Here is a 27,061-nt window from a genome sequence, read left to right as displayed (position 1 = left end):
CGGTACGATTCCTAATGTCAGTCTCGAGCTGGAACATGAAGTGCGCTATCCTCTATCTCGTTTCGTTGTGTGCAGTGAGCAAAAGCGCGTACTTCGACGAAGAGGAGAACATCCCCAGGTACCATACGGCCGCGGTGGGTGATCACGTGGTGTTCGATTGCGAGATCGACTTTCCCCATGACTATCCCATCCCTTACAAGCTGTCATGGAGAAGAGGGGTGAGTATGTGTAGTATAGGCCAGTAAGCGAGGATAAAAATAGGGTATTACCTCCGAATTCTTGACACCCGCACCGATTGACGTGAAATTTTAACAGTGAATAAAGATATATGTAAGAAACAAAAGTTACATAGTAGCGATGTGTGCTTTCACCCTGTGGGTGAGTGTGACCCCTTCTCGAGGGTGAAAAATAAATCACCCATTTTAATTAGAAAAATCAATAAAGGGATGAATTCTAAGCAAAAAATTTTCTATAACATTTTTTCACAAAATTAATATTTTCCGAGTTATTTAAGATTGAAAATGCTGATTTTTCATCTAAACGCTGCATGTTTTTCTGCCATTTTTATAAATAACTCGAAAACCTTGCCTTTTATCGCAAAACTCATATAAAGAAAAACTGGAGCTTTTGGAATAACGAATCGATTGCCTTTTTGTTGATTACCGTAGGTGTAATAACAGCCCAGTTATCACTCTGTAAAGGTAATTTTTTATTTTTCGAAAACTAAATTGCAACTCTGTTTCCGTAAAATAATGGCGAAAGAACATATTTTTAGAAGAAAATGAATATGAACGTTTTTAAAGTGCTTGAGAAGACCTTTTGCATGCTTTTTTAAAAGGTCTTTTTAAGTTTGTAGCTCAAAAACTCGCGCAGTTATGATAAAAATAAAATGGTCACCTCATTTTTTCGAAAAAAAAACAATACAATATATGACTAAAATCATAAAAATAAAAACTGCAAATTTGTGGGGAAATTACATGAGCTACAAATTAACCTCTATAGTTGAAAAGTCGAAATGCTTCATTTTTTGGGTGTTTTAAGGGCTCAAACAAGGTGGTCCTTACACGCAAGTCACACTAAAAAACGTAATATCTACGAAATAAAGAGATCTACAGAAAAATTGAAAAAGCGCAAAAATATTGCAAAAAGAAGACCTTCAATTTTACTCTGTTGCATTTTTTGCATATCATGCTTAGTTTTTGAGATATGTCAAAATAAATAAATTTTTTTAAAAAATAAAAATTTTCATTATTTTCAACTTTTTTCCAAATTTAGGTATTCTAAACCGCTCAAACTTGCAAAGCCCATTGTTAGTACCTAAATATAGCCAACTGTACATGTATTACGCTTAATTTTTATTTTTATAATTTTGGTCATAGATTTTGTTGTTAATTTTTTTCAGAAAAAATGAGGTGGCCATTTTATTTTTATCATAACTCCGGGATTTTTTGAGTTACGAACTTTTTTAAAAAAGTATTTAAAAGGTCTCACTTTCAAGCACTTTAAAAACGGTAAAATTCATTTTCTTCTAAAAATGTGTTCTTCCGCTATTATTTTACGGTAAAATGTTGCAATTTAGTTTTCGAAAAATAAAAAATCATCTTTACAGAGTGATCACTCCGTTTTTATTATACCTACGATAATCAACAGAAAATGAATCGTTTAGTTATTCCAAAAGATTCATTTCTGCTTTAAACGAGTTTTGCGATAAAACGCAAGGTTTTCGAGTTATTTATAAAAAATGGCAGAAAAATATGCAGTTTTTAAATGAAAAATCAACATTTTCAATCCTAAATAACTAGGAAAATATTAATTTTCTGAAAAAATGTTATAGAACTTTTTTTACTTAGAATTCATCCCTTTATTGATTTTTGCAATTAAAATGGGTGATTTATTTTTCACCTCCGAGAAGTGGTGACGGTCACCCCTAGGGTGAAAGCACACATCGCTACTATGTAACTTTTATTTCTTACATATATCTCTATTCACTGTTAAAATTTCACGTCAATCGGTACCTAAAACCCTCGCTTACTGGCCTAGTAGTATAAAAACTTAATCTTAAAAAAACCTGGTTACTTAGCCACTGAGACACAAATCTAAAAATGAAATAAAATGCCATCAAAAACATAGAATGTAAAAAATGCCCAGTCTCGCAAAATAATTCTTCCACTACAAAAAGTGGTGAGCTCTCATGAACAACCAAGTCAGTTTAGTTTATTTTTTCCATAGCAACTGTTAAAATTGCCTTATATTTATCAAAAGTAGTAGATAAAATAGTACTTTAACCGCAAGGGTAGATTAAATTATACTTTAACAGCGAGGATAGGTCAAAAACTTTATTTCTTCTCGCACGTTTTTTAATTGCTTCCATTTTTGAAAATTTTTGTATCCCTTTTCATAAGTTATTCGGGATGGAAGTAGTTTGGATATGGCGTTTGTCGCCTCAGCCTGAATATCTGTTGGTAATTTACTTATTTCGTTTTGAGCCATTTCTGGCTCCAATTCAATCAGCAATCGACACGAAAAAGAATTAAAAAATATTGACTCAAAACTGACAACCAGAGAATAACTGACAAGTAAAGAGACAGCTTTATTCATTTGTTAAATTACATAGAAACCAACGCCAACCCAGCACAATATTTTTCCACTCGTAATAAATTCCTTCAAATAATAATTTATGAATATTTTTTAAATCGTAACTCGCTATGAAAAAAAAATATTGTTTTATACACGACGATAAAATTGCATTATCGTCTCCCGAAATTAATTTACTCGCGATTTCATCGCTCAAGTAATGGTTTTCGAGATATTTGGAATGGAAATTATCAATGCGTGCCATCATTGACATAAATTAAACATTTTGACTAAATAGTTATTAGACTGAAATCATAAATTTGAAATGTTTTTGTGTCAAAAGTTTAACAGAAACTGTTTTATTATCATTTTTTCGCAGAAAAGTTTATGATTAATTTGAAAAAATAAAAACTTCACAAAATTTTTATACTTTAGTTAAATAACTAACTTCTCAACGTGTTTATTTCTTATCAATAATGACATGTATTGACTATTTCCATTATAAACATCTTGAGAACGGTTGCTTGTAGCGATTTTTACCAAAAAACATTTTTTACGCAAAAGTTACAAAAATGTATATTTTTTCATTTAGCGGTTTCTTTTTGGTTCGTACCTGTAAAGTTATTATTCTTCAAAACAGCTAAAACTATAGACTTAAATTATTTTAAGTCTATGGTTAAAGTTAAAACCCATGTAGGTGGCGCCCCCTACAAATAAGAGTCATTTGACATCAAAATCAAATTTCTCATGTCAAAAAACTCCCAGACACAATTTCTCATCCAAATATTGAGGTTACTAAAGAAATCATTTGAAGAAAATCGAAATAAAAATTAAATTTCTACACCCTGTATCTCCGATACTAAGCATTTTAGGATATACACTTATACAAACGTGTTTACTTATTTTTATCTGGAGAATATGCTGCCGAAGTTTCCGGAATACAGTTCGGACCACTCTGTATACCTACAATTTATCGTTCATCCCCCTATCCCATAAAAATTTCATATTAATTCTCAATAAAGTCATAATATAATATTTCATATTTCTAAACCCAAACGTAACAAAATTGTCGTATAGCTTTTTGCCCTAAAGAGATTACGTTCCAAGAAATTATTTCGAGCGTTTATTGATGTCACGTTAAGAACCCTTCTTATGCAAAATTTCATAATTCTAGAGCAGATGGTAAAGCATTTTCTTACAAAGTTTCATCCCTTATTTTCGTCCCTAAGGGGATGAGATTCCTAAAAGCGCTTTGTTGGACTAACTAATGACAATTAAAAGAACCTTTATGTATAAATGTTTGTACTTATAAAGCCAGCGGTTATGAAGTTTGTATAAAAATAGTTTAAACTCATTTTCTTAGTTTTTAGAATTAAAATGTGTAACGCCCTCTACATGTTAAAATTCTACCTATGGACTGTAATCTCTACACTCATAATTAATCTATCGACGTACTCGCATATATTTATATAATGTAACCTTGTTTCGTGTAAAATGTGATTGTGTTATTTTTTGTGTTAATAAATTATGTAACAAACTCTGTGTTATATAAACTGTCGTCCCAACGTGTGCCCGGGGTTAATAGTGAACCACCCCAATGACTTTTAGTGAACATTTGAACTTTGAAACTTTATGAAGTGATTGTGAACTTTAAAAACAATAAAGACATGTAAGTGAACATTAAACTCGTCGTGTGCAGTGTACAGCACACTGATTGATTAATTGGTGTTCAAAAAGGAAAAACAGTGTTTCAAAGTTTCCATTTCCACATGGCATTCCGTCATTTTCCCGGAATTTTCTAACCACAATCGACATTTTGACAAATTATAGATTCCTATGTGTCAAAAGGGTAATTACAGTTTCCTGTCATTTACTTCTGCTAGTACAGTTTCCTGTACCGACATTTGCAGTTTCCTGTAATTTGCTTCCGCTAGTACAGTTTCCTGTACCGACATTTACAGTTTCCTGTACTGACATTTACAGTTTCCTGTACTGACATTTACAGTTTCCTGTACCGACATTTACAGTTTCCTGTACTGACATTTACAGTTTCCTGTACCGGCATTTACAGTTTCCTGTTCCGACATTTATTATTCGCGGTCACCATTTTGTGAAGAATTCTTTTTCAAGATTCTGGTTTGATGTTTAGTACAGTCGCCTGTACCGACATTACAGTTGCCTGTGTGTCTAAATTAATTGAAGTAAAGTAATTGATGTCCTATAATCTTCGATCTTCCAAAATACGGCTAATCCGGTAGTTTTAACGAACGAACAGCTTAAGCATTGCTTTCTGGAATGAGGGAAATGTTTCGAAGTCCACCTCAAACCACTTCAGTCCAAAGTGCAGCTGCCAATTTTTCCAAATGTGACTCAAGGTTCTCTGGGAAGACTGATGAAGATGTAGAAGCTTTCATTGATGCAATCACCGTTTACAAGGATTGTTTAAACATTTCTGATGAGAATGCTGTTAAAGGCTTACCTATGCTGCTTGATGGCCCAGCTGCGGTGTGGTGGCAAGGTACAAAAACACCAACCATCTTATGGGCAGAAGTTTTGGATGCATTACGTCATGCTTTTGGTTTTAACAAGCCTGCTCATCAGATCTATAGAGATTTGTTCTCTCGAGAGCAAACTGCCAAGGAACCAATGGACCTTTTCGTGAACCAGGCAAGAGCACTGCTTTCTAAGTTAACTATAGAACCTCCTTTACCAGAAGAACATAAGTTGGAAATGGTTTATGGGCTCCTTCACCATAATATCAGGGAAAAACTTCCTCGTCATAGCTTTGCTGATTTCCAGGAAATGATAGATAAATGTAGAACCATTGAAGCCAGCATAGCTGAAACCAAACAAAATGCCAACAACAGTTCTACTGTAGAGAAGCCTAAGGAGAGATGTTCATTCTGTAAGGCCTAGGGACATGTTCAAGCTGTGTGCAGAAAATTCAAAGCCAAATCCGTTGAGAAAACTTTAGCGACTCCTTCAACTCAACAAATTCGTACTGTCAGCCAGCCATCTATATCAATATCTTGTTATGGTTGTGGAAATCCTGGATATATTCCTTCCAATTGTCCCAGATGTAAACCCAAGCCTTCTACGAGTGCTGTTTCCTCAGTTGAAACACTGGCTGCTGATGTCAATGTGCCTGCCTCATTGGATAGCTTGTTTTTAAGACCAATGTTACCTGTTAATATACAAAATAAATCAGGTATTGCTTTCGTAGATTCTGGAGCAAAATGCAGCATTGCTGGTGCAAAACTCTTAAGACACTTTGATGCCATTCAACATCCATTTGAGACCACGACGATAAAACTAGTATTTGCTGATGGCATACCTAGAGAAGTTGAAGCCAAACTATTCGAGTGCTTCATTGAGGTTATGGGAAGAAAAGGAAATTTGAAAATGATTGCTGTCCCAGACCATAAGGATAGTAAGACACTACTTGGCGTTGATTTTAAATCACTATTTGATATTGGCCTTAACATACCTAAGAAAGAATATTATTTCAATGATCATCCTTTTAATACTTTGCCATTGCGATACGAAGTTACTGATATTTTGTCTGTTGCCCCTGAAGTAAATGGCTGTCCGCCCCAATTGCAACATGACAACAGTTCGTCAGCTATTTCAAATGAACAACAAGAAGCCATACAGACCTTGTTAGAGGAAAATCAAGATTTATTCGAAAAGGGTACTGAAGCCACTCCATATGCTGAGCATCAAATTATCCTTTTTGATGAGGAACCGATTGCCGTCCCTCCTTACCGTTTGTCACCTGCGAAGAGGGAGATTTTGCGTCAAGAACTTGATAAGCTACTGGCTGCCGACATTATAGAAGAGTGCGATTCACCGTACGCCTTTCCAGCCATTCTTGTGCCCAAGAAAGACGGAACTTCTCGCCTTTGCATTGATTACCGTCGACTGAATGCAGTCACGAAGAAAGTTCAGTATCCATTGCCCCGGATAGATGATCTAATCCATTCTACTAGAAAAGCCAACTACATAACCACACTATATCTGAAGAGTGGTTATCATCAGGTGCCTGTCAGAGAAGAAGATCGTGACAAGACCGCTTTTGTCACACCATTTGGTCTATTTAGATACAAAATGATGCCCTTTGGCCTTTCCACGGCTCCTGCTACGTTCCAGAAATTAATAAATCGATTTTGTGCTGGTTTGCCTCACATTCGACTACTTGGATACCTTGATGACTTAATTATCATGTCTCCTACCTTCGAGCAACATGTCAAAGACCTGACGGATGTGTTTAACCGTCTGCGTCTATACAAATTAAAGTTGAATAGGAAGAAATGCACGTTTTGCACTAGGGAAGTTAAATATGTTGGTCATATCATTGGAACAAACGGAATCAAGCCCGACCCCGACAAGGTTGCTGCGATCATTAACCGGGTCGCCCCGAAGAATGCTAAACAAGTTATAAGCTTCCTGCAAACTTGTTCATGGTTCCGCAGGTTTATTCCAAACTTTGCTACAGTCTCCAAACCGCTAAGTGACCTAACCAAGAAAAATGCGTCATGGTTATGGGGAAACACACAGGATCAAGCATTTGAACATCTGAAACTTCTATTAACCTCTGCGCCAATTTTACGACAAGCTGACCCTACCAAGCCTTATGTCATAAAAACAGATGCCAGCGCTTACGCCATTAGCGCATGTCTACTCCAGGGGGAGGGACCAGACGAAAGACCTGTTGAGTATGCAAGCCGCTTACTTACATCGGCCGAGAAAAACTACAGCTGTGCCGACCGAGAGGCTCTCGCACTAGTGTATGCAGTGAACAAGTTTCGTGGGTATATCGAGGGCACAGAAGTTCACGTGATGAGTGATCACCAGCCCCTTCGATGGCTAATGTCACTTAGGTCACCTACTGGAAGATTGGCCCGATGGGCGCTCCAGTTGCAGGCTTTTGATCTGAAGATTGACTATCTTCCAGGGAGAACAAACGTCATCGCGGACACGCTTTCCAGACCACCGGTCGAGGCAGATATCAATGAGCTGTCAGAAATTCCTGTAAACACCGTTACTATTCTGTTACCTAGTAAGTCAGCTGCCGAAACGCGAGAGGGTCAGTTAAATGATCCATACCTGCGAAGTATCATCGAATGTTTCGAGAACACCAATCCTGATGCTGTCGATCTTGCTAGATGGACCAATAGAGGTTATATTATGGACCAGGGAATTTTGCACCGCTATAACGGCGACTCTGACTCAGAGGACGCTCAGTTGGTTGTTCCTTCGGACCAGGTACCCAGTATCCTCAGCGAGTTCCACGACTCTCCATTGGCAGGACACTATGGAGTTGACAAAACCCTAACAAGAATATCTCAACGATTTTACTGGTCTACAATGCGAAAAGATGTCACCAACCACATCAAAAGGTGCATAGAATGCCAGCGATACAAACCAACCAATCTTAAGCCTTCTGGTTTGATCCAAACACCAGTTCTGGCACAGCGATTTGAAACTTTAGCCATGGATTTATTCGGACCGCTTCCAGAGGCTGAAACCGGCGAAAAATGGGTGTTTGCTGTGGAGGACACCACTACCAAATGGATTGAACTATATCCTCTTAAGAATGCCACAGCCGAAGCATGTGCAAAATGCCTCATTGACGAAGTTATTTTAAGATTTGGTACACCAAGAAAGATAATTAGCGACAATGGTACCCAATTTGTCACTAATGTCTTACAACAGGTCGCCCATGTCCTTGGGTTTACCCAGAGTCTTATTCCTTTGTACCATCCAGCTGCTAATCCAGAAGAGCGAAGAAATAGAGACCTCAAGACACAACTGTCCATTATTGTTGAAAGGGACCATACTAAGTGGAAGGAGGCGCTGTCTTCGGTGAGGTTTGCTATGAAATCCGCGACTAACCTATCTACTGGCTACAGCCCAGCCTATTTAACCTTTGGCCGTGAGTTGAGAACTCCAAACGATGTAGAGCGTGATCTACGAGCTATTGTCGATAACGAAAACTTTATTCCCGAGATAACACCTAAACTAAAGATAATGGCTAGCGTTTTGTCCAATGCTAAAGAGACCAATGAATTGCGAAAAGATTCGTCTAAAGCACATGCTGATAAACACAGGCGCTCTCAGCAATTCAGTGTAGGCGAAAAGGTTCTCGTTAACACACATAGTCTTAGTAAAGGCTCCCAATCCTATACATCTAAGTTTGTTCCAAAAAGGGATGGACCCTACACCGTTCTAAAGGTCGTATCTCCGACGTCGTATCAAGTTGCGTCTCTTCAGTCTCCACTGGTACCAGTTGGTACATACCATTCTTCAGCCCTTAGCAAATACATAGGTGAAGAAGACCCCGAACCAGTAAGACCTATCCGATCCAGAGGCCGTCCACCACATAGAAAAGGTACCAGAATTCGACGACCCAAGAGATTTTTCGATGATGAAGACTAATACATGTTGTAACTTTCGCGAGACGCTTAAAGTTCCAAAGGGGGAGTATGTAACGCCCTCTACATGTTAAAATTCTACCTATGGACTGTAATATCTACACTCATAATTAATCTATCGACGTACTCGCATATATTTATATAATGTAACCTTGTTTCGTGTAAAATGTGATTGTGTTATTTTTTGTGTTAATAAATTATGTAACAAACTCTGTGTTATAAATGTTCTTTTAACATTACACTAATGTTTGCTATTTAGGTACATACCAATAAAGGATTCCTCTTATAAATGGCTAATAAATATACTTTTTGTGATTATACAACTCTATGTATATTTTTCCTCTATAGAAGGATGTGATTAATAAGTGATAATCATTTAAGTGATTATTGCTTGGTGGCCATTTTGTAACTGTCATTTTTTGAAATATTAATTCAGAAGTCATTTCTGTCAGTTCCACAAAATATCCCGTCAATTCTTATTACAAAATGGCAAACTGTAGTTTTGTTATTAATAATAATTATTATAATAAAAATGTTTAAGATAAGAAGGACATATATCGAGAAATTAAAATAACTTTGGTTGCACATCAATACGACCACCAGTAAACTGCATAAGACGACGCATGGTGTCATTGATGACGTGCACCTATGACGTGCACTCATAGTTGTTTTAATTTCCCTATATATCCTTTTTATCTTAAACATTTTTATTATAATAATTAGTATTAATAACAAAACTACAGTTTGCCATTTTGTAATAAGAATTGACGGGATATTTTGTGGAACTGACAGAAATGACTTCTGAATTAATATATATTACATTATTATATATTATACAGACCGGACCACCGTAGTAGTAACATAGGCAGAACCGGACGAATTAGCGTATACCCGTCCGCCGGATAAAACGCAGGCGAAAAAATGCGATAAAATAAAAATAGGTAGATATGGGATAAGAATGTTTCAGAATTTGTATTTATTCGTGTTTTAATAGCCAAAACGAATACATAGATTCTCGGTAACAGTTCTCGTGTAAAATTTATTTTTTAAGTAAAATAATGGATGTTTACGAAGTTCGTGAGAAAATTCAAATTGTAAAATGGTATTTCCAAAATAGGTCTTATCGGGATATACAAACAATTTTTCCACAAACTTTTGTAGACAGGCCAATTCCATCTTTACCTACTGTATCAAGAGTCATTAATAATTTTGAAACAAATGGGCGCGTGTTCCCACAAAAACACAAAAAGCCTGATGTGTTGATTAATGAAAAACAGAAGTTAAAACAAGTGTTCATTTGTGTTACCGCGGATCAAAATCCCACGTTTTCAAGTAATCAAATTGCTGAGGTGGTTGACCTATCCACAATGCCCGTATTGTTCACGAATATTTGAACAATACTTTTCCCAACCGTTTAATTAGTGGATATGGAACTATTTTGTGGCCCGCTAGATCACCAGATATTTCTCCCAATGATTTCTTTTTGTGGGGTTATGTAAAATCCAAAGTGTATGGTCATAATAGGGCTAATAATCTGGATGAGCTTCAAGTAAAAATACGAGAGGCTTTCCAAACTATTAGCCCTAATATGTTAGCCAATGCCAGACGGGGATTTTACGACCGCCTAGGCTTCTATCTAGCACAAGAAGGTGATCTTTTTGAACACTTGTTATAACTTTTTTTATTTAGAATAATATTTTAGTTTTTTTTTCGGGTTTAGAGAATTTATTTATTTTTAATTTTGGCTTGTAAACACACTCAAATAATAAATATTTAAGTATTTTTATTTTAAATGTTACCTTAAGTGAAGGTAAACACCTAAAATGAAAATAATAAATACTCGGCACTCCTCGCGTCGTATTCCTAGTGTCACGACCGACCCGTCCAAGCACAACTGCAACTGCGTACTGCCTGACCAGCCGACTAGCCGGCATCGGCAGTGAATCTCTAGTACGAACGCAAATCGGGTAAACGTAAATTCGTCCGGCAACTTGCTATGTTACTAGTAGCCTGGTCTTCTCTGTTTAATTATTATATTATGTACTTTATTTCGTTATATAATCTTTTGAATACAACTCGATGTTTCGGGATTACCTAATACTTTTGCCTGGCACTCAATGCGATACTGGCAACACTAGTCCTCCTTCGGAGTCGTAGTGTTGCCGGGTAACGCATTTCGTGTCAGGTAAAAGTATTATTCGGTAATCGCGAAACACCTTGTGGTATTACATTTGATAATTATTTATTTAAAATTGTATAAAAATTCATATACAGTTCATACCAAATAAACTTTTAGTCAAATGATTAGCTTGACAGGCACAGCGTTGCCTACTTTTATATATTTTTTTAATCAAAGTAAAATAAGGAAACAAAAATAAATTCATTATAAATATATAAACAGTTATTATTTACATCAACAAAACTTCTTAACAGCACTTAAGGGACATAAAGGGCCATTACTACCGCTTTCCCGTGCCAAATAGTCTAATAAAATTGCGATGAGTTTTTTTTGATACGGCTATAAAGCTATCTTGTACCACTTCGCACTAAGAGATTCTAAAAAATTTCTGTATTTGCATCCTTTTTAGTGTTGTAACCATAGAGTAAAGCCGTAACCATGGGAATATCAGAGATTAAGACACTATTTATCTCCTCTTTGACACTATACCGTGGAAAAAATTGAGGTGAACAGGCAGTTCTAAAAAGTTTTCTAAAATCAAGAAAATTTAAAAGAAAATGCACGATTTTTGACATCTCTTTTTGCGAAAAAAACTCGTTAATGTAAACGTTCCTGGAGTCGAAATATACCACCCTTAAAAATATTTGCACTTATGTAAGACTCACCCTGTATATTAACTGAAATAACTAATAAGTATTATAGTGAATTATTTATGATGTATAGTTTAAACAAATACAATCAATAAAAGAATCGTTCCTTTTAGGATTTTGAAATATTTTCATGGCAAGACGATCAAATAAAAGAATCGGATGAGTATTCGGGAAGAATTCATCTTCTAGATAAACATCTGCATCATTCTCCTCATCCCCCTACTTTGGAGAGACCCGTACAGCATTATGGTAGAGCTTCCATCAATCTTACCTCCATCAGAGAGTCAGATGCCGGATGGTATGAATGTCGGATTAGATTTCCTACCAGAACTCCATCTTATAGAAATAACGGGACTTGGTTTCATCTCACAGTGAGTGGTTAGTATAAACACAGAGTATAAACACAAACTACTTGTTATATGACATACCATACATATTCCTCCATATTTCTAAACCAACTTGATGCCGGTTTTTTCATTCTTTAAGTTTCTACTATTCAGCTACATTTTTTTAATATATTTATGTACTTCAATTGTCTGTATCTTAAAGAAGAATACCTATAAGCCCACGGCAGCACCGGCAGAGAATGCACCAAGCCTATACAGTGTGGCGCCTCTCATATGCCGCGGAAGCTCTAAGGAGAACGGTAGTTTATATCGAAATGAAATTTTGGCAGCATATGTAGGTTAACTGAAAGCATTTTATAAAAATATATATAATTATACAGGGTGTCCACACAGTTACACATCAAAGTTGTGTTTTTTCTAATGGAACACCCTATATATTAATTGATTTTCGGATTTTAGGAAAAAAACAAAGGTGAGTTTTATTAAAGAAGCATATACCTAAAATCCAAGGATTTTGACATATTTCACATTTTGTGAAAATGAAGAGTAAATTTTAAATTTCCATAACAGCTACTACCTAAATTTTAGTTGACCTTGTATAGCCTGATATTTAATTACAGTAACCATTGTATGTTAAACCAAATTGAAATTTGAGCAGAAAAGTTATACAGGGTAAGACAAAATTAACATGGAACATTAGTCACTTTTAAAAGCAAGTTACTCCTTTATTTTAAATGGAAAACCCAGTACGTTATTCCGGTGTTCAATGAGGAATTTATATATCTTCAAAATATTATTAAGGTTGCCTACCCCTCAGACAAAGATTTTCCTAGATATTTCAATTTATATGATTTTACGTCAGTAGATCTTTGTTATTTTAAAAAATCTAAGGTGGCTGTGATATACCTTGTGTTAATTTAACAAAAAATAAAGATTGTAGAGTAAAATACTCAACGGTAATAAAAATATATACGTTTAAAACATATTTTAATTATTACAGAATTAAAACTTTATATAAACTTATAATTATGTGACAAAAATTAGCTAGATGTGGAGCTCTACGTCGAAATGCAGCTAAAATAATTTCTCTCATGTTGTCCACAATAGTTGGTCGAGTTTTTTAAACACTGTCTTTAACATATCCCCTTAAAAAACACAGACTAGACAAAATCAGGAGCATTTAAGTATTCTATTAATTGGCGAATGCACACTCTTCATTCACCAACTGATATCAATTCTCTCTGATTTAGTATAAGTTTGCATTTCGGCAAATTTCTGCGAATTTTTTTGTGTTTTAAGTGACACAAAATGATAACTAGTTGTTAAAGTTGGATTAATTAGACAGCTATGTTGAAGTAGCGTCAGACATATCATAGCCACCTAGATTTTATCAAATAATAAAGATCTACCCAGATCAAATCATGTAAATAAAAATATCTAGGAAAATCTTTGTTTGGGAGGTAGGCAACCTTAATAGTATTTTGAAGAGACATGAATTCTCCATTAAATATCGGAATAATATACTGGGTGTTCCATTTAAAATAATAAGAGAGTAACATACTTTTAAAGGTGACCAATGTTCAATATTAATTTTGTCTCACTCTGTATAACTTTTTGGATCAAGTTTTAATTTGATTTAAAGTACAATAGTTAATTTAACTACATATTAGTCTATACCGGGTAAATTCTAATTTAGGTAGCTTTTATTATTGTAACTTAAAAATTGTTCTTTATTTCTAGAAAATGTTAATGTCAAAAACCTTACATTTTAGTCATATACTTCTCTTATAAAACTCACCTTTATTTTTCTTCCAGAATCCGAAAATCAATTAATATATAGTGTTTCCTTAACAAAAACACAACTTTGATATGTAACCTTTTTTGGGGACACCCTGTAGAACTCTCTATATTTTTAAAAAGTGGTCTTAATTAACTCACAAAAAAAAATATGCTCACAAAATTTCATTTTAATACAAACTGTCATTCTCCTTGGAGCTCCGCGGCGTATGAGAAGCGCCACCCTGTATATGCGATAAATAAAGATAAAAATATTTCTATATTGCAGGAGGTAACCTACTGGCGATACCTCCTATCAATCAAACTGTACAAGAAGGACAAGAGGTTAAATTCATGTGCGTGGTTAAAGACTTGTCATATAAGTTAAGATGGATGAAAGACAACATACCTCTAAGCGAGTATCAGGATCTGACGCAAAGATCATGGGTATATACATAACATATAATTTATTTCATTTTCTTTATTTCAAAAATACATTTTAGATGGAAAAAGATGGAACCCTTGTGATACATCCTACCGATATGGGAGACTATGGAGAATACGAATGCGAAGCTAGTAATGATGTAGGCGATGTTCAAAAGGCTAAAGCTTTTCTTAATGTACAATGTAAGTATCTATAGTCTGATTTACGGAAGAATATGGCTACGTTGCAAGTTATATAAAGACTGTTTAGTCATCGTTGACCGTTACGTCATCATTATTTGTCAAATATTAGCAGGTTTAGTCGTTACACGGCAGGTTTAATTGTGCCTGATTAAGCTTAAAAAACTCAAAATTTAAATCACTAATAAAACGTTAATAAAACTACATTTCAAATTTGTCAAGCTTTCGAGAATTTTATTCCCATCATCAGGACAATTTGACTGAGTTAATTAGTAAAAACAACATCCTCTGCACAAAAAGGCATTAAAACTAGCATCATATGACAATGGAATACAAGGAAATTTCCTTTATAAAATATTAAAATACATATCCAACGACATTACTTTTTAAAACAAAAAAATAAAAACAATTTTTTTTCAAAATTTACTAAGACTAATTTCTACGTTGTTTGTCACTGTTTGATCGGGCTCGAAACAACAATGTAGAAATTAGTCTTAGCAAATTAAAAAAAATTGTGCAGAGGTTGTTTTTTTTTACTAATTGACTCAGTCAAACTGTCTTGATGATGGAAACAAAATTCTCGAAAGCTTGACAAATTTGAAAAAACAGTTTTATTAGCCTGTGTGGTGATTATTGACTGCACCCTCACTTAAATTTTGAGTTTTTTCTTAAGTAAAATATATAAAATAATCAAATTAATAAATTTTATTCCAGATAAAGCTAAGGTTATTTACGCTCCGCCAGAAATTTACCTACCTTTTGGGCGTCCAGCGCTTATCGACTGCCATTTCAGGTAACATATTCCTCTTTCAATGAAATACGAGTAGAAAATAATATATGTCATTTAGAGCCAATCCGCCACTAACAAATCTACGCTGGGAGAAAGACGGATTCCTCTTTGATCCTTACAACGTCCAAGGAGTATTTTACAGAAAAAATGGAAGCTTGTATTTTAACAAAGTCGACGAAACTCATGGTGGGAGTTATACTTGCACTCCGTATAACGATTTGGGTAAGATAGTCTTAGTCATAGATAAATGAAACAAGTTTAGATTGGAAAGTGCCCATAAGGACAATGCAAACACTATTTGGCGCTATTCTTGCAATGGTCGCGACCCAAAGCTTTTGAAAATTTGGGGGCGGTTCGGCATTTTCCGGAATTATATCGCCAAATATGGTTTATTCAAATTTATTATTATTTTCTTTTAATTTTAGAAATAAAATACAGTGTGTTGCATACAAGAAACTTTATTTTATATAAGGACATGTATGAAATACCTACGAAACATTGGAAACCGACGTTATACCACGATCCACGATGGTTTTTGCAGATCACAGTTCACAGCACAGTTTTTTAAGTTTGTAATACCACTTTTTCACAAATATGACGGGTTTGAGTAAAAGAACTTAAATTAAACTCATAAGATAGCAATAATTACTTTGACAATGGACGTTTTAAACACTTTCGGAATTTTTTCAATGAGAGCGGTTTAGATTTTAAAAGATTTTATAATTTTTGAAGATTCTGACTTTGACAAGAGATATAGACAAGTGAAAATTATTTCTGTTTTTGTTTGTGGCTGTTCTTAGCAACCGCTATAGCAGCGCCAGATCGCGTACAACGGTTGCGACCCAAAACAATTTCGCGATCCAAAATCTTGACGGGCATTCCAGTCTACTATGGACTTAGTGTGGGTTTATATGAATCCGTAATGCGTCGTCTGTCGTTTCGTTACTTCAGTCATATTTAAGCATGAGCTGTTATTTTTTAAATAAACCAATAATTGCTGGATACTGTGGGGGGGGGGGACGTGCATCCGTAAGGATGCACTTAATTCTAAGTGTAGAACCAGCTTGGTTAAAAGCTTAAGCTTAAAATCCACACTTAAAAGAATCGTTGAATGAAAGAACTACGCAACCTAATGGGCGAATTCGTGACAGGCTGATTTGATTCCCCATTGTGTCTCAAGTGCTGTACGGTGGAGACACCAATCGTTCAGCGGCCACCACATAAAACACTTATTTTCTCCAATTCGATCAGCGAAGACGTATCGAAAACGGTTTGGATCTGAAAGCGACAGTGTTGCCATATAAAAATGTGTAATATCTATAATACATTTGACGAAAATATCTTTGGATGAAAAATCCGCGTTTATGTATTGAAAATTTATTCGTGTTAAACATAGAATAAACAACAAAAATAAAAATTCTTTTAACATGTACTGAATGTGCCGTATGATTGAAAAAAGTCGTTTAGTTGGCTTGGAAATTACGATTATTGACATTTACCATAATATTTTACTATGAAATATCAGTGATCTTCATTACCAAGCCAACTCTAACGCCGTTCTTTGTTTAATCATATAATATATCATATTAAATTGTTTAATGATAGAAAATCCGTATTATTAACGTACTGTACCCAAAATCCGTAAATCTACGGATTAATCAGTAGTTCTGGGAACGCTGTCTCCAGCAACCACTCACTCTGTCGACTGAAAGAAAATCTACGGTACAGTATTCTTTATCCGCTGTGCTGTAAACGACTATCAGCGCGCAGCAGCGCAGAGCTAAACTAAATATCGGAATTCTCGGACAGGCTGACGGTAACGCCAGCTATATCTTGGACAGCTTTTGTGCCACGAAATCGCCCATAAGGTTGCGCATCTTCTTATTTCTTCAATCAACGCTACAACTTTTAGGAACTCAAGGACCGTCTCCATCAATGTACGTTATAGTTCAAAGAGCTCCAATATTCACAAGAACTCCTCAGAATCTTTACCTAAAGAAATTGGGAGAAACTGTTGAAATTCCTTGCGATGCTACAGATGGAGATAATGGCCATAAACCGATGATAGTATGGTATAAGGTAAACAACATCAACGTAAAAAAATACAGATCTGCTAACCACAATTCATCAGAATACATAATATTCTTCTTATTAATGTCCAAAATTGTAGTTGAGTTATTTGGTGTATTGTGGTTAACATTTTTATTTTCAATATACATTATATCATCTTGATGAATATATTCAGAAAGGATCATCACTACCCATGGGTCGATATTCCATAAACGAAGGCAATCTCACTATCACCGATATTGAAGAAGATGACCGAGGTATTTTCCAATGTTCAGCCACCAATAAAGCTGCAACTGTAACTGCTGAAACTGAATTACTTGTAGGTGAGTATCATTAACACAAACAAACTTATAGTATCGAGTACTCGATTATTGAATCGAGCGAAATATCGCTCGTATTTAAAAATACGGTTTTTCGCCCGTCGCTTGTTGTACTCGTAACGCCAAGCAGTAAGTTGCGTGCGCAGAGCACATATTCTTTCGGTGATGAATGGCAAGTAGCAAGCGACGAGCGATTCGCTTGATCGCGTGTTTGATTAAGTTTATTTCAAGGCATTGTCGATGTAGGTCGTAAAATTTTGTCACTCAAATACGCAACGGATAACGTCGTATAAATTTGCTACCTGCAATGTATGTAGAAAATTCGCTAGGCTTTTTATCGAGTATGTCACATTAAAATCGGATTTCAATTTATTTCTAGGATCGCTTGCATTCGTCGCTCGTAACTCGTCACTTGCATCGCTCGTTCATAATCGAGCGATGTCGGTTATTTCAATAATCGAGTACTCGAACGAATTTTCGCTCGAGTTATCCCATCACTACTTAAGACTTACGATAACTTTCATTGCAGAAAATATACCATCAAGTGCCCCATACAATTTATCTGCGGTCTCATCCTCAACTTCTGTCCATCTGAAATGGTTATCCCGAAGACAAAAGAATGTTGAGTTTAGTGTGTGGTATAAAAAGATTGAGAGTACAGTTGGTTGGAAAACGTATAAAGTACCATCTTCCAGATCTTTAGAAGCAACTATTACCAACTTAGAACCAGGCAAACAATTTTTAACATTTTATATTTTTCAGAAAAGTTAATAATGCATATATTTGTAGGACAAGAATATGAATTTATGATTCTATGTAAAGACGATGCTGGAGATGGTCCATTCAGTAAATCAGTAAGGATATGGACCAAAAGCATGGAACAAGAAACCAATCTTTACAGAGGTAAAGCAAATATATTGTAATCGCAAAACATTTTCCGATGCACGTCATCAATCATATTGACATTGATACTAAAGTCTATAAATCTGACTAAATGAAATGTTGGCAAAAATATTTAAATTTGTTGTATAATTTAAGATACCAAGCAGCTCTTCATTTGACTTTATAGAGCAAATGATTGTAACAGATATTTTATTTAGATTAAAGCTGCAAAAATTAGTTTAAACCGAATTTTATTATCGCTGTGTTGCTCACATTGCGCCGTTTTCAGCAAGGTTGTCATTTATTATTTAACAATTATCCTAATGTCAGTAATTATTTTGTATAATATGGTGTTGTTGTTGAATCTTTGTGAGCAACTCTCGTTCTTTTGCCTATTTTCATAGTCTTTTTCTAAAATTGTACTTTAAAAGCACAAACAGTTCTTTTAGGAACTAAATTTTCGAGTTTTTGTATTGCATTTCTTGAAATTATGTGTTAAAAATATGCCAAAGCATTTAAACAGTCGAAGGAAAGAGCTTGTAGCTTCCATGATAAACTATTTTGAATGAGAACGTGACATTCCTTCCTTTCCTTTATTATCCTTGACTGCAGTCAGAGAAGTAAGTTTGATAAGCACATTACACTACTTTGAAAGTTATTTCTAGGTTAGTTTTTATCAAATTCTGTGATTATTAGTTTGTGCATTAATATCATCCTCTTACTTGTTACTATCACTTATGGCGTTGCAAGATGTACATCAATAAATAAATAAATATCCCATAATAACGTTGAGAATAATCCTTATAATGGACTAGTTTTTGCCAATATGTAATAAGTAAAATGAGCTATATAAAACAAATAAATCAATTAATTACTAAAATATTAGTTATCAAATTAAAAATAAAACGTAAAAATCTTTAAAAAATAATATAATAAATATATTGTTTGTCACTTTTAAATTAAGATTCATCTCATAAATCCATCACAATCTGGCAGCGCTGTCGCCATCGCTTGTCACTCAAAGTTGATCACATGCATCGGAAATTGTTTTGCGATTACCGTAGTTCTTATCAATTAAACTTTTAGTCACGTGATTAAGCTTGATCGGCACAGCGTTTCCCACTTTTACTTATTTTCGTTTAATCAAAATATTTTAGGAAACAGAAATAATTATAAATATATAAATAGTTATTATTTATACAACAAAACTAACTTCTTTTACAGCACTGGGTTAAACACACTCAAAGACCTATTACTACCGCTTGCCGAAATATTCTAATAAGGTTGAGATGAGTTTTTTGCATAGACTATTAAGCTATCTTGTATACTTCGCACTAAAAATGTTCTAAAAAGAACAATGTTCGAGTGCAAGGTCTGCTAGTAAACATTTTAAAGATTAAATTATCACAATTAATTTAAAGCAAAAACCCGTAATACAAAACTAAAGTGTCAAAACTAATGACAATGGCAGGAAATAAATAAATAAATGTGGCAACTTGACATTTTCTACAGCAGAGCTACCACCTGAATCCCCAGCGGGAAATTTAAATTCCAGTTAGTCAGCCTGGCGCCGAACATATCCCCGGTTGGCAACAATGAATTTAAAAATCGCGCCCTCGATTACGTAACTAAAAGTTTAATTGATATAGCTTATAGGTAGATAGATTTACGAGCATACAATTTGTTCTTATTTCTGATTTAGGTCCAGCACCACTTGGATATCCAAGAAATGTTGATGTAAGACCAACAGATGAAGGGCTTTATGTTACATGGGATCCACCAGACTTTGGAATGGAATTCCTAAGGCACTATGTCGTTAGGTGATTTAAAAATTATTATACAGTAATTCCCAATACTTATTTATTTTTTCAGATGGACTCAAGGTCCTGAGGATTATATATTTGGATCTGTTGATACTATAGAAACAAACTATCTAAGTAACTATAACATGCAAAAGTATTTTTTTATTATTTATGTATTTATAAATTTTCAGTAAGAAATTTAATAGAAGGTTCAGAGTACGATATACAAGTATTAGCCATATCCATAGACGATCAGCAAGCAATAAGTGAAAAAATTAGAACTTTATATCCAGGGTTTAAGAGCATTAGAGCTATATCCACAGGTAAAAATAATTGATATTAAAGCAATAACAATAATTACTTTCTTTCTAGGAATTATAGCTGGCCTGGCTTTTCTTGGTGTCATTTTTGTTACTGTTTATTTTGTTAAAAAGCGATTTTTCAAACGAAATCCCGAACTCCTGAAAAAGTAGTATTTTGCAATTTCAAAAAAAAAAACGAAAACGTTAGTAAGGAATATTGGGAAATGGTATGCATGTATTTTATTAGGATTTTATAAAACAATTAATGTTGTCCAGACAAAAAACAATTATATATTTTTACTTATAGAAGAAAAACACTTACCTTCATGTTTTGAACAACTTTCTTGTCCAAATTGTATCAAACAGATGAATCTAAAAAATGTATCAAAAAACAAAGACTTAACTGAAAGTTAAGATCTTTTATAAAAAAACAAAAGTTAAGAATCGTAATTTTCTTGGAATAATCCGCATTCTCAATAAGAGGCCTAATCTTAATATTTTTTTTAAACTGTAAAATTTCACATTATTCATAAAAAATACTACCATTTTCCTTGGTTACGTCTTTTATATTTACAGAAATTTTAGGACAATAGATTTGTCAACACTAGATGTCCTTTCAATATATTTTTTTACTTAAAAACGAAATATATGCATCCTGTTCTTGGAGAATCCAATATGTATATCTATTTTTGTAAATTATTATATTTAATGTTGTGCACTGTTAAGTTTTAATAAAGTTAAATACAGAGTATTTTTTTTAATCGGGTGGAGGTAAATAACAGACATAATAATACGTGTAAAAAAATGTATTTGTAAATATTGAGTAGGTAATCTTAATATCTACCTAAATAGGTACACAAAAATTTGAGTGAAAGGTAATAATCCTAAATAGTATACAAAAATAAAACGCCTACAGTGAATATCTCTCAAGCTCCTACTAATGCTATTTTTTCGTTACATTTATATTGTTTATAAAAAATACGTAAACCAAATGTTAGCAACAATTTTAGAGATTAATATTTTAAAACTCTCAGTACTGTAGATCTTTACAAATGGGCCTAACGTTCCACAAAATAAATATCATAACTAAAGTGACGCTGTATTACAGGATTTTTGTGTCCTCAAACCTCCTGTGATGTGTCTTTTCTAAAACTTATTCGTTGTTAAATATGATGATGACATACAGTGTCATATAAAATAAATCAATTTTATGGCATTTTGCTTAATAGTAAATAATTAATATATTTTCTAAAACCTCCTTTAAAAATCACATGATTAATATCCATAAAAAATTTATTAATGTTGAATAATTGATTATTTTTATATTTACAGTTCTTTAATACAATCTTCGTATTAAATATTATTGTATATTTTTCTGCTTTTCTAAAAGAATAAAATTACATTTCGAAATGTAAACTAAGTTGACTAAACCTATTTTTTCATGCTTTACAATGGAAAACATTTAAAAGAATTCGAAATGTTTTGTATAACTAAAATATTTTCAATGCCCATGCAAATATCATATATTCGTACGAGAGCTAGCAATGTCGGAAAACCAAGTATTTTAAGACGTCTGGCTCTTTCATATATCTTTTACTATGCTTTGTAGAACAGCATGCGGCCCGTCTGGCTGCCGGTAAACGTTGCGTTCCCTACTGCGCAATGAAAGAAGATCCTATATTTTTATTAGTACTTTAAATTCTAGTATTGAATATAAATCGAACATGTCTCCATAGCGCAGTGCGTAGAGTTTCCGACCACGAATCGATTCAGAGTTCGAATCCGGGTCAGGACAAAGACTTTTTTATTTTATTTTCGCTTATATTCTGATAGTAAAGTATTAAATATTTGTTTTTTTTTAATCACCATAATTATTTAATACTTTACTATCAGAATATAAACAAAAATAAAATAAAAAAGTCTTTGCCCTGATCCGAATTCGAACTCCGAATCATCGGTTCGTAGTCGGAAACTCTACGAACTGCCCTATAGAGACATGTTCGATTTATATTCAATACTAGAATTTATAGGACTAAATTTAAAAAAAATAGGATCTTCTTCCGATGCGCAGTAGTGAATGCAACGGGTATCGGTAGCCAGACGGGCCGCATGCTGTTCCAGAGAGCATAGTAAAGATGTATCAAAGAGCCAGACGTCTTAAAATACTTTCTCGAAAATGTTGCTAGCTCTTAGACTATAATTTAAACATTTTAAAATATGTCTTTTAAAATATCTTATGCACATTCTCCTTGAGTAAATAATATAAGAAAAAAAAGGTTCCCAAGCAGTTTAAAATTGTATATAAATATAAAGAAAATTATTTTTCCTATCACATAACTTCAAAGTCTTGAAAAACAACAGAAAGATTTGTTTGTTTATTTAATAGTTTCCAGAACTACAAGACTAAGTATATTTACAATTTAGCGTGATTTTTAAAGCAGAAAAAATGTTATTTGTTTTTAACACTGTATAAACTAAAACCACCGTTTTAATAAAGATCTAAAATCAAATCTCCAACGAAACGAAATCACAATACAACTTAAATTAGGGATAATAAATCTCATCTATCACAATTTCCCACCACAAACTGGCGAAGCGTTCAACGATTCTGGAACAGTTTTATTCGAAGCACAAAATACGCGACGATCCTCAAAAATACAAACAGACCCCCCAGCACCGCTATGTCAATGAAATAGGTTGTCATGTCGCCTTTCATCGACATTTGGTTCAGGAAGGCGGTGGGGTATTTGAAGTGACAATAGTCGACGGTGCACTGCAACTTTGGCCTGTTCAAACCGTAGATGGCCACCATGCTGCCTTCGAAGCTGTATTTGACGTAGCTGATGTAGGGCAGCCATTTTAAATAGTAAGGGATGTCGTCTAGGTTGGCGAAGAAGCCGGAGAAGAGCACCATGGGGATCGTGGAGATAGGGCCCAAAAATACGCCACTCTATAATTTTAATTAAATCTTAAAATACTATTCTTAAAGAAGAAGAATTTGTTGAGGAAGCGTAATTTTAAGTCTTTTAAGTATTGCTGACACGAATTATTGGACGGGGTGAAAGTATAATTAAAAAGTACTCAATTTTGTTAATTGTTTAGTGTTTAATAAATATGTTGAAGCAATGTGTTTACTTATCTACGAAATATATATTTAATTTTTTAAAGATTCTATTTTGTTTACAGTTAAATCTTTATAGAGAACTTTGAATAGAGTCAACGCCACGAATGTATGGGAGTGATTCATCGCTTGATGAAGTTAGAATCGACACGCGCGCTATCATTTTTACATTAGAAACGTAAATTTTTACCGCAGACGTAGGTTTTTAAAGGCCCGGTCTAATTATCTAACTGCGCTCCTCCTACTTATTCTAAAATGTTAGCGTGACTGACAAAGACGATACTATATCGCGTTTCTTTGATTGATTCGTTTTTGTGCGTCAGTCCATTGGTGTGCTTGCAGTGCGCCCAATGGGGCATTCCATTTTATATTTACAACCAAATATATGTTTTGACAAGACTTTGACAGTTAAAACAACAAATTACAACAGATTATATATTGATTATTATAATGATTTGAAACACCACGGCACTGCAATTAAGTTTTATGTGACCTTGAACAGATTAGTTCACATGGTAGCGACCGATAAATCACTCCCAAACATTCGTGGCGTTTACTATACAAAGAATAAGGAAGGAGTATACATGTGCATGGTAGACGGAGAGGGCCCTAGGGTGGAGATCCTTGACAGTTCTGTTTGACGATTCACTTGACACATTTAAATTTTGTTTTTAAATTTGGTGGATTTGTCAGTCTTTACTGAGCTTATTTTCTGTTATTTAATACCTATATATTCTACTACTGACAGTTGTTTAAAGGTAGTAAATCTAGAAGAAAATTGTGGCAGAACTTAAATTAATAGTGACATTATTGCGATTTATCGAAAAAGACTAAAATAGTTGGATGTGTAGCGTGCAGTAGATCTCGGTCAAAAATCGAGAGAAATAATGGAATAACTTTTTACCAGTAAGTGATTATATAAAATACAGACGTGTAGTGAACCAATCATTTATAAAATTCACTTAAAATTAAATAACTATATATTTTTTCCTGCATTTTTGCTTTTATTTGCTACTTATCAAGGATTAGATGTCAAAGAGGATGCGAGAATCGATTCAAAATATTATTCCATTATTAAAAAAATACCACTCGGAAGGGCGTGAGACAAGGAGATACCATCTCTCCCAAGTTATTTACACTGGCACTGGAAAATGCCTTCAAGAAATTAGAATGGGAAAATAGAGGTCTAAACATCGATGGGGTACACCTTAGCCATCTTAGGTTCGCGGACGATATTTTCTTGCTGAGCACTGACATTCAAGAACTGAACACCATGCTAAATGAGCTAAATGACCAATTCCAGAAAATTGACCTTAAAATGAACTTAAAGAAGACCAAGATAATGAGCAACAATATCCATAACAATACCGTAGACAACGTTGTTATTGAAAACGTAGACCATTATATATCTTTAGGTCATAAAATCAAGCTGGGTAAAGAGACCCAAAATACGGAGATCAGACGCAGATCTATTTGGCATGGGTAGCATTTGGAAATATGAGCGATATTTTCAAGGATAAAAAGGTGCCCATCAACCTAAAGAAAAAGGCTTACGACAGCTGCATTCTACCTGTGCTTATGTATGGTTTGGAGACTTCATAGTCTCCAAGCCATAACTGTAATAAAGCGCTCTACTACTACTTCTTCCTTACTCTTTTTATTCAAAGATAGAGAATATATCTTGGGATATTTTTGACAGATCTGTAGAAAAAAATCATAATAGATTTGTCATATTGTGACATAAGTTGTGATTGTTACGTTTGTTTGACCAGGATCGGATTATTTTAAAGTTTCGCCTAATTTAGTACTTTTGTATCACTTCCTAAAAAATTATCTTGTATGAACAATTATTCAAAATGAACAATTTGCTTCAATTTAAGGAGTTCTTTAAAAAGTTTGAAATATTTTTTTCTGTAAACTAAAATAGGAAAAACTTGTTCATCATTTTTAAAATTTACATGGGATTTCCTATGTTCAGGTCGATGGTGCAACACACGGTATATCTAATTTGATATTTTGCATAGATAAAATTTCCTACCTAAATTAGAAGATAATGCAAAAAACTGTTTATATTTTTTTTATTTACTAACAAATAATCACATTCAGGTGCGTTCACACCGGCTGGGCCGTTACACTTCAAAAGTACATCTTAAAAAAATTGTTTTGCGCGGCGCGGAGCGGCGCAGCCGGTGTGAACGCACCTTTTGATAGCTAAATAATATACGCTGCAGTAACCCTCCAATCCAAGAAAACTTTTTTTTTGCTTACCTCAATATTGAAACCAGCACCAATTAACAAACCGAAACTTTGCGATACTAAAGCAGTCAGCACTGCTATCAGCAAAAACATAAAAAATCTGGTCGGATCTAGAGGCTGATCTGTGATAAAATACACTCCAACGATGTAACAGCTTGTCATGACAATCTAAAAATTTCGCTATTACTATTTCTTCTCGTATAATTTTATCAGAAAATAGACTTACCTGAAAAGGAATGTCTGCTAAAGTTTTCGCAAAATAATATGCCTTAAGAGAGTACCAATAATTCAAATGTTCTCTGACAAATACTGACATTTCTAGAGGAACTGAAATAGGAAATTTATGGTGTATAGTAGGGTTAGTTTAATCAGGATTCAGTGGTTTTCTTACAAGTTAAAATTGTGGGCATCATAGCTGTAAACATCATAAACATGACAGTGAAGAATAAGCAGCCAGCGTTGCTCATAACTTTCGCTGCGTCGTTACCTATTCCATAGTATATGGAACCAATCAGGATTCCAATAATGAAATGAGATACCACTCGAAGCCTAGTCAAAGTTTTATCCCTAAAAATTAAGAATAACTTAAGAAATTGATATTTTATACAGGGTCTGGCAACAGTGCGTCGGGCATCTGTACCTCTTAGAATAAAAAAACTTGGAAATTTTGTTTAAATGCTAACCTAAAGTATGTACTAGGATGTATTTCAGGAAAATAAATATTTTAACTTCTACAGGGTGGCTCAAAAAAGTGCTAGTGAATCGGGCCGATTTTTTTTTAAATGGAACACCATTTAAAAAATTATATAAAAAATATATAAATCATAAATTAATATTATTACATTTTTGGCTTCCTTTCAGATAACTTTGCATAATCCTAAGATATGAGTGGATATATTTCGATAGTTTCAGAGATATTAATAAATAAATAAAA

The 27,061-nt window shown here is 34.1% G+C and overlaps 2 protein-coding genes across 3 annotated transcripts in view; one reads left to right on the top strand and one right to left on the bottom strand.

Moving 5' to 3' along the window:
- LOC115874691 (protein borderless) lies at window positions 1-21,181 on the top strand. The gene is made up of 14 exons (XM_030889927.1): window positions 1-218; window positions 11,951-12,215; window positions 14,250-14,407; window positions 14,464-14,587; window positions 15,299-15,377; window positions 15,433-15,596; window positions 17,287-17,453; window positions 17,620-17,767; window positions 18,294-18,494; window positions 18,554-18,667; window positions 20,349-20,466; window positions 20,519-20,583; window positions 20,640-20,771; window positions 20,821-21,181. The coding sequence occupies exons 1-14, from the start codon at window positions 15-17 to the stop codon at window positions 20,919-20,921; spliced, it is 2,040 nt and encodes a 679-aa protein (XP_030745787.1). The 5' UTR covers window positions 1-14; the 3' UTR covers window positions 20,922-21,181.
- A 1,973-nt stretch (window positions 21,182-23,154) lies between these two features.
- LOC115874689 (ATP-binding cassette sub-family G member 4) overlaps window positions 23,155-27,061 on the bottom strand; it is a 101,902-nt gene continuing 97,995 nt past the window's right edge. For both annotated transcript variants that reach the window (XM_030889918.1, XM_030889919.1), the window contains exons 10-13: window positions 26,519-26,694; window positions 26,354-26,454; window positions 26,140-26,295; window positions 23,155-23,700 (exon numbers count right to left, since the gene is read on the bottom strand). In XM_030889918.1, the coding sequence (XP_030745778.1) occupies window positions 23,350-23,700; window positions 26,140-26,295; window positions 26,354-26,454; window positions 26,519-26,694 (784 nt within the window). In that variant the 3' untranslated portion in view covers window positions 23,155-23,349. The remainder of the gene's footprint in view (window positions 23,701-26,139; window positions 26,296-26,353; window positions 26,455-26,518; window positions 26,695-27,061) is intronic.

Source organism: Sitophilus oryzae, unplaced genomic scaffold (genome assembly GCF_002938485.1).
Source record: "Sitophilus oryzae breed Bouriz unplaced genomic scaffold, Soryzae_2.0 scaffold_1297_pilon_pilon, whole genome shotgun sequence".
NCBI classification, from domain to species: domain Eukaryota; kingdom Metazoa; phylum Arthropoda; class Insecta; order Coleoptera; family Curculionidae; genus Sitophilus; species Sitophilus oryzae.
This window is presented reverse-complemented; position numbering and strand designations above follow the sequence as displayed.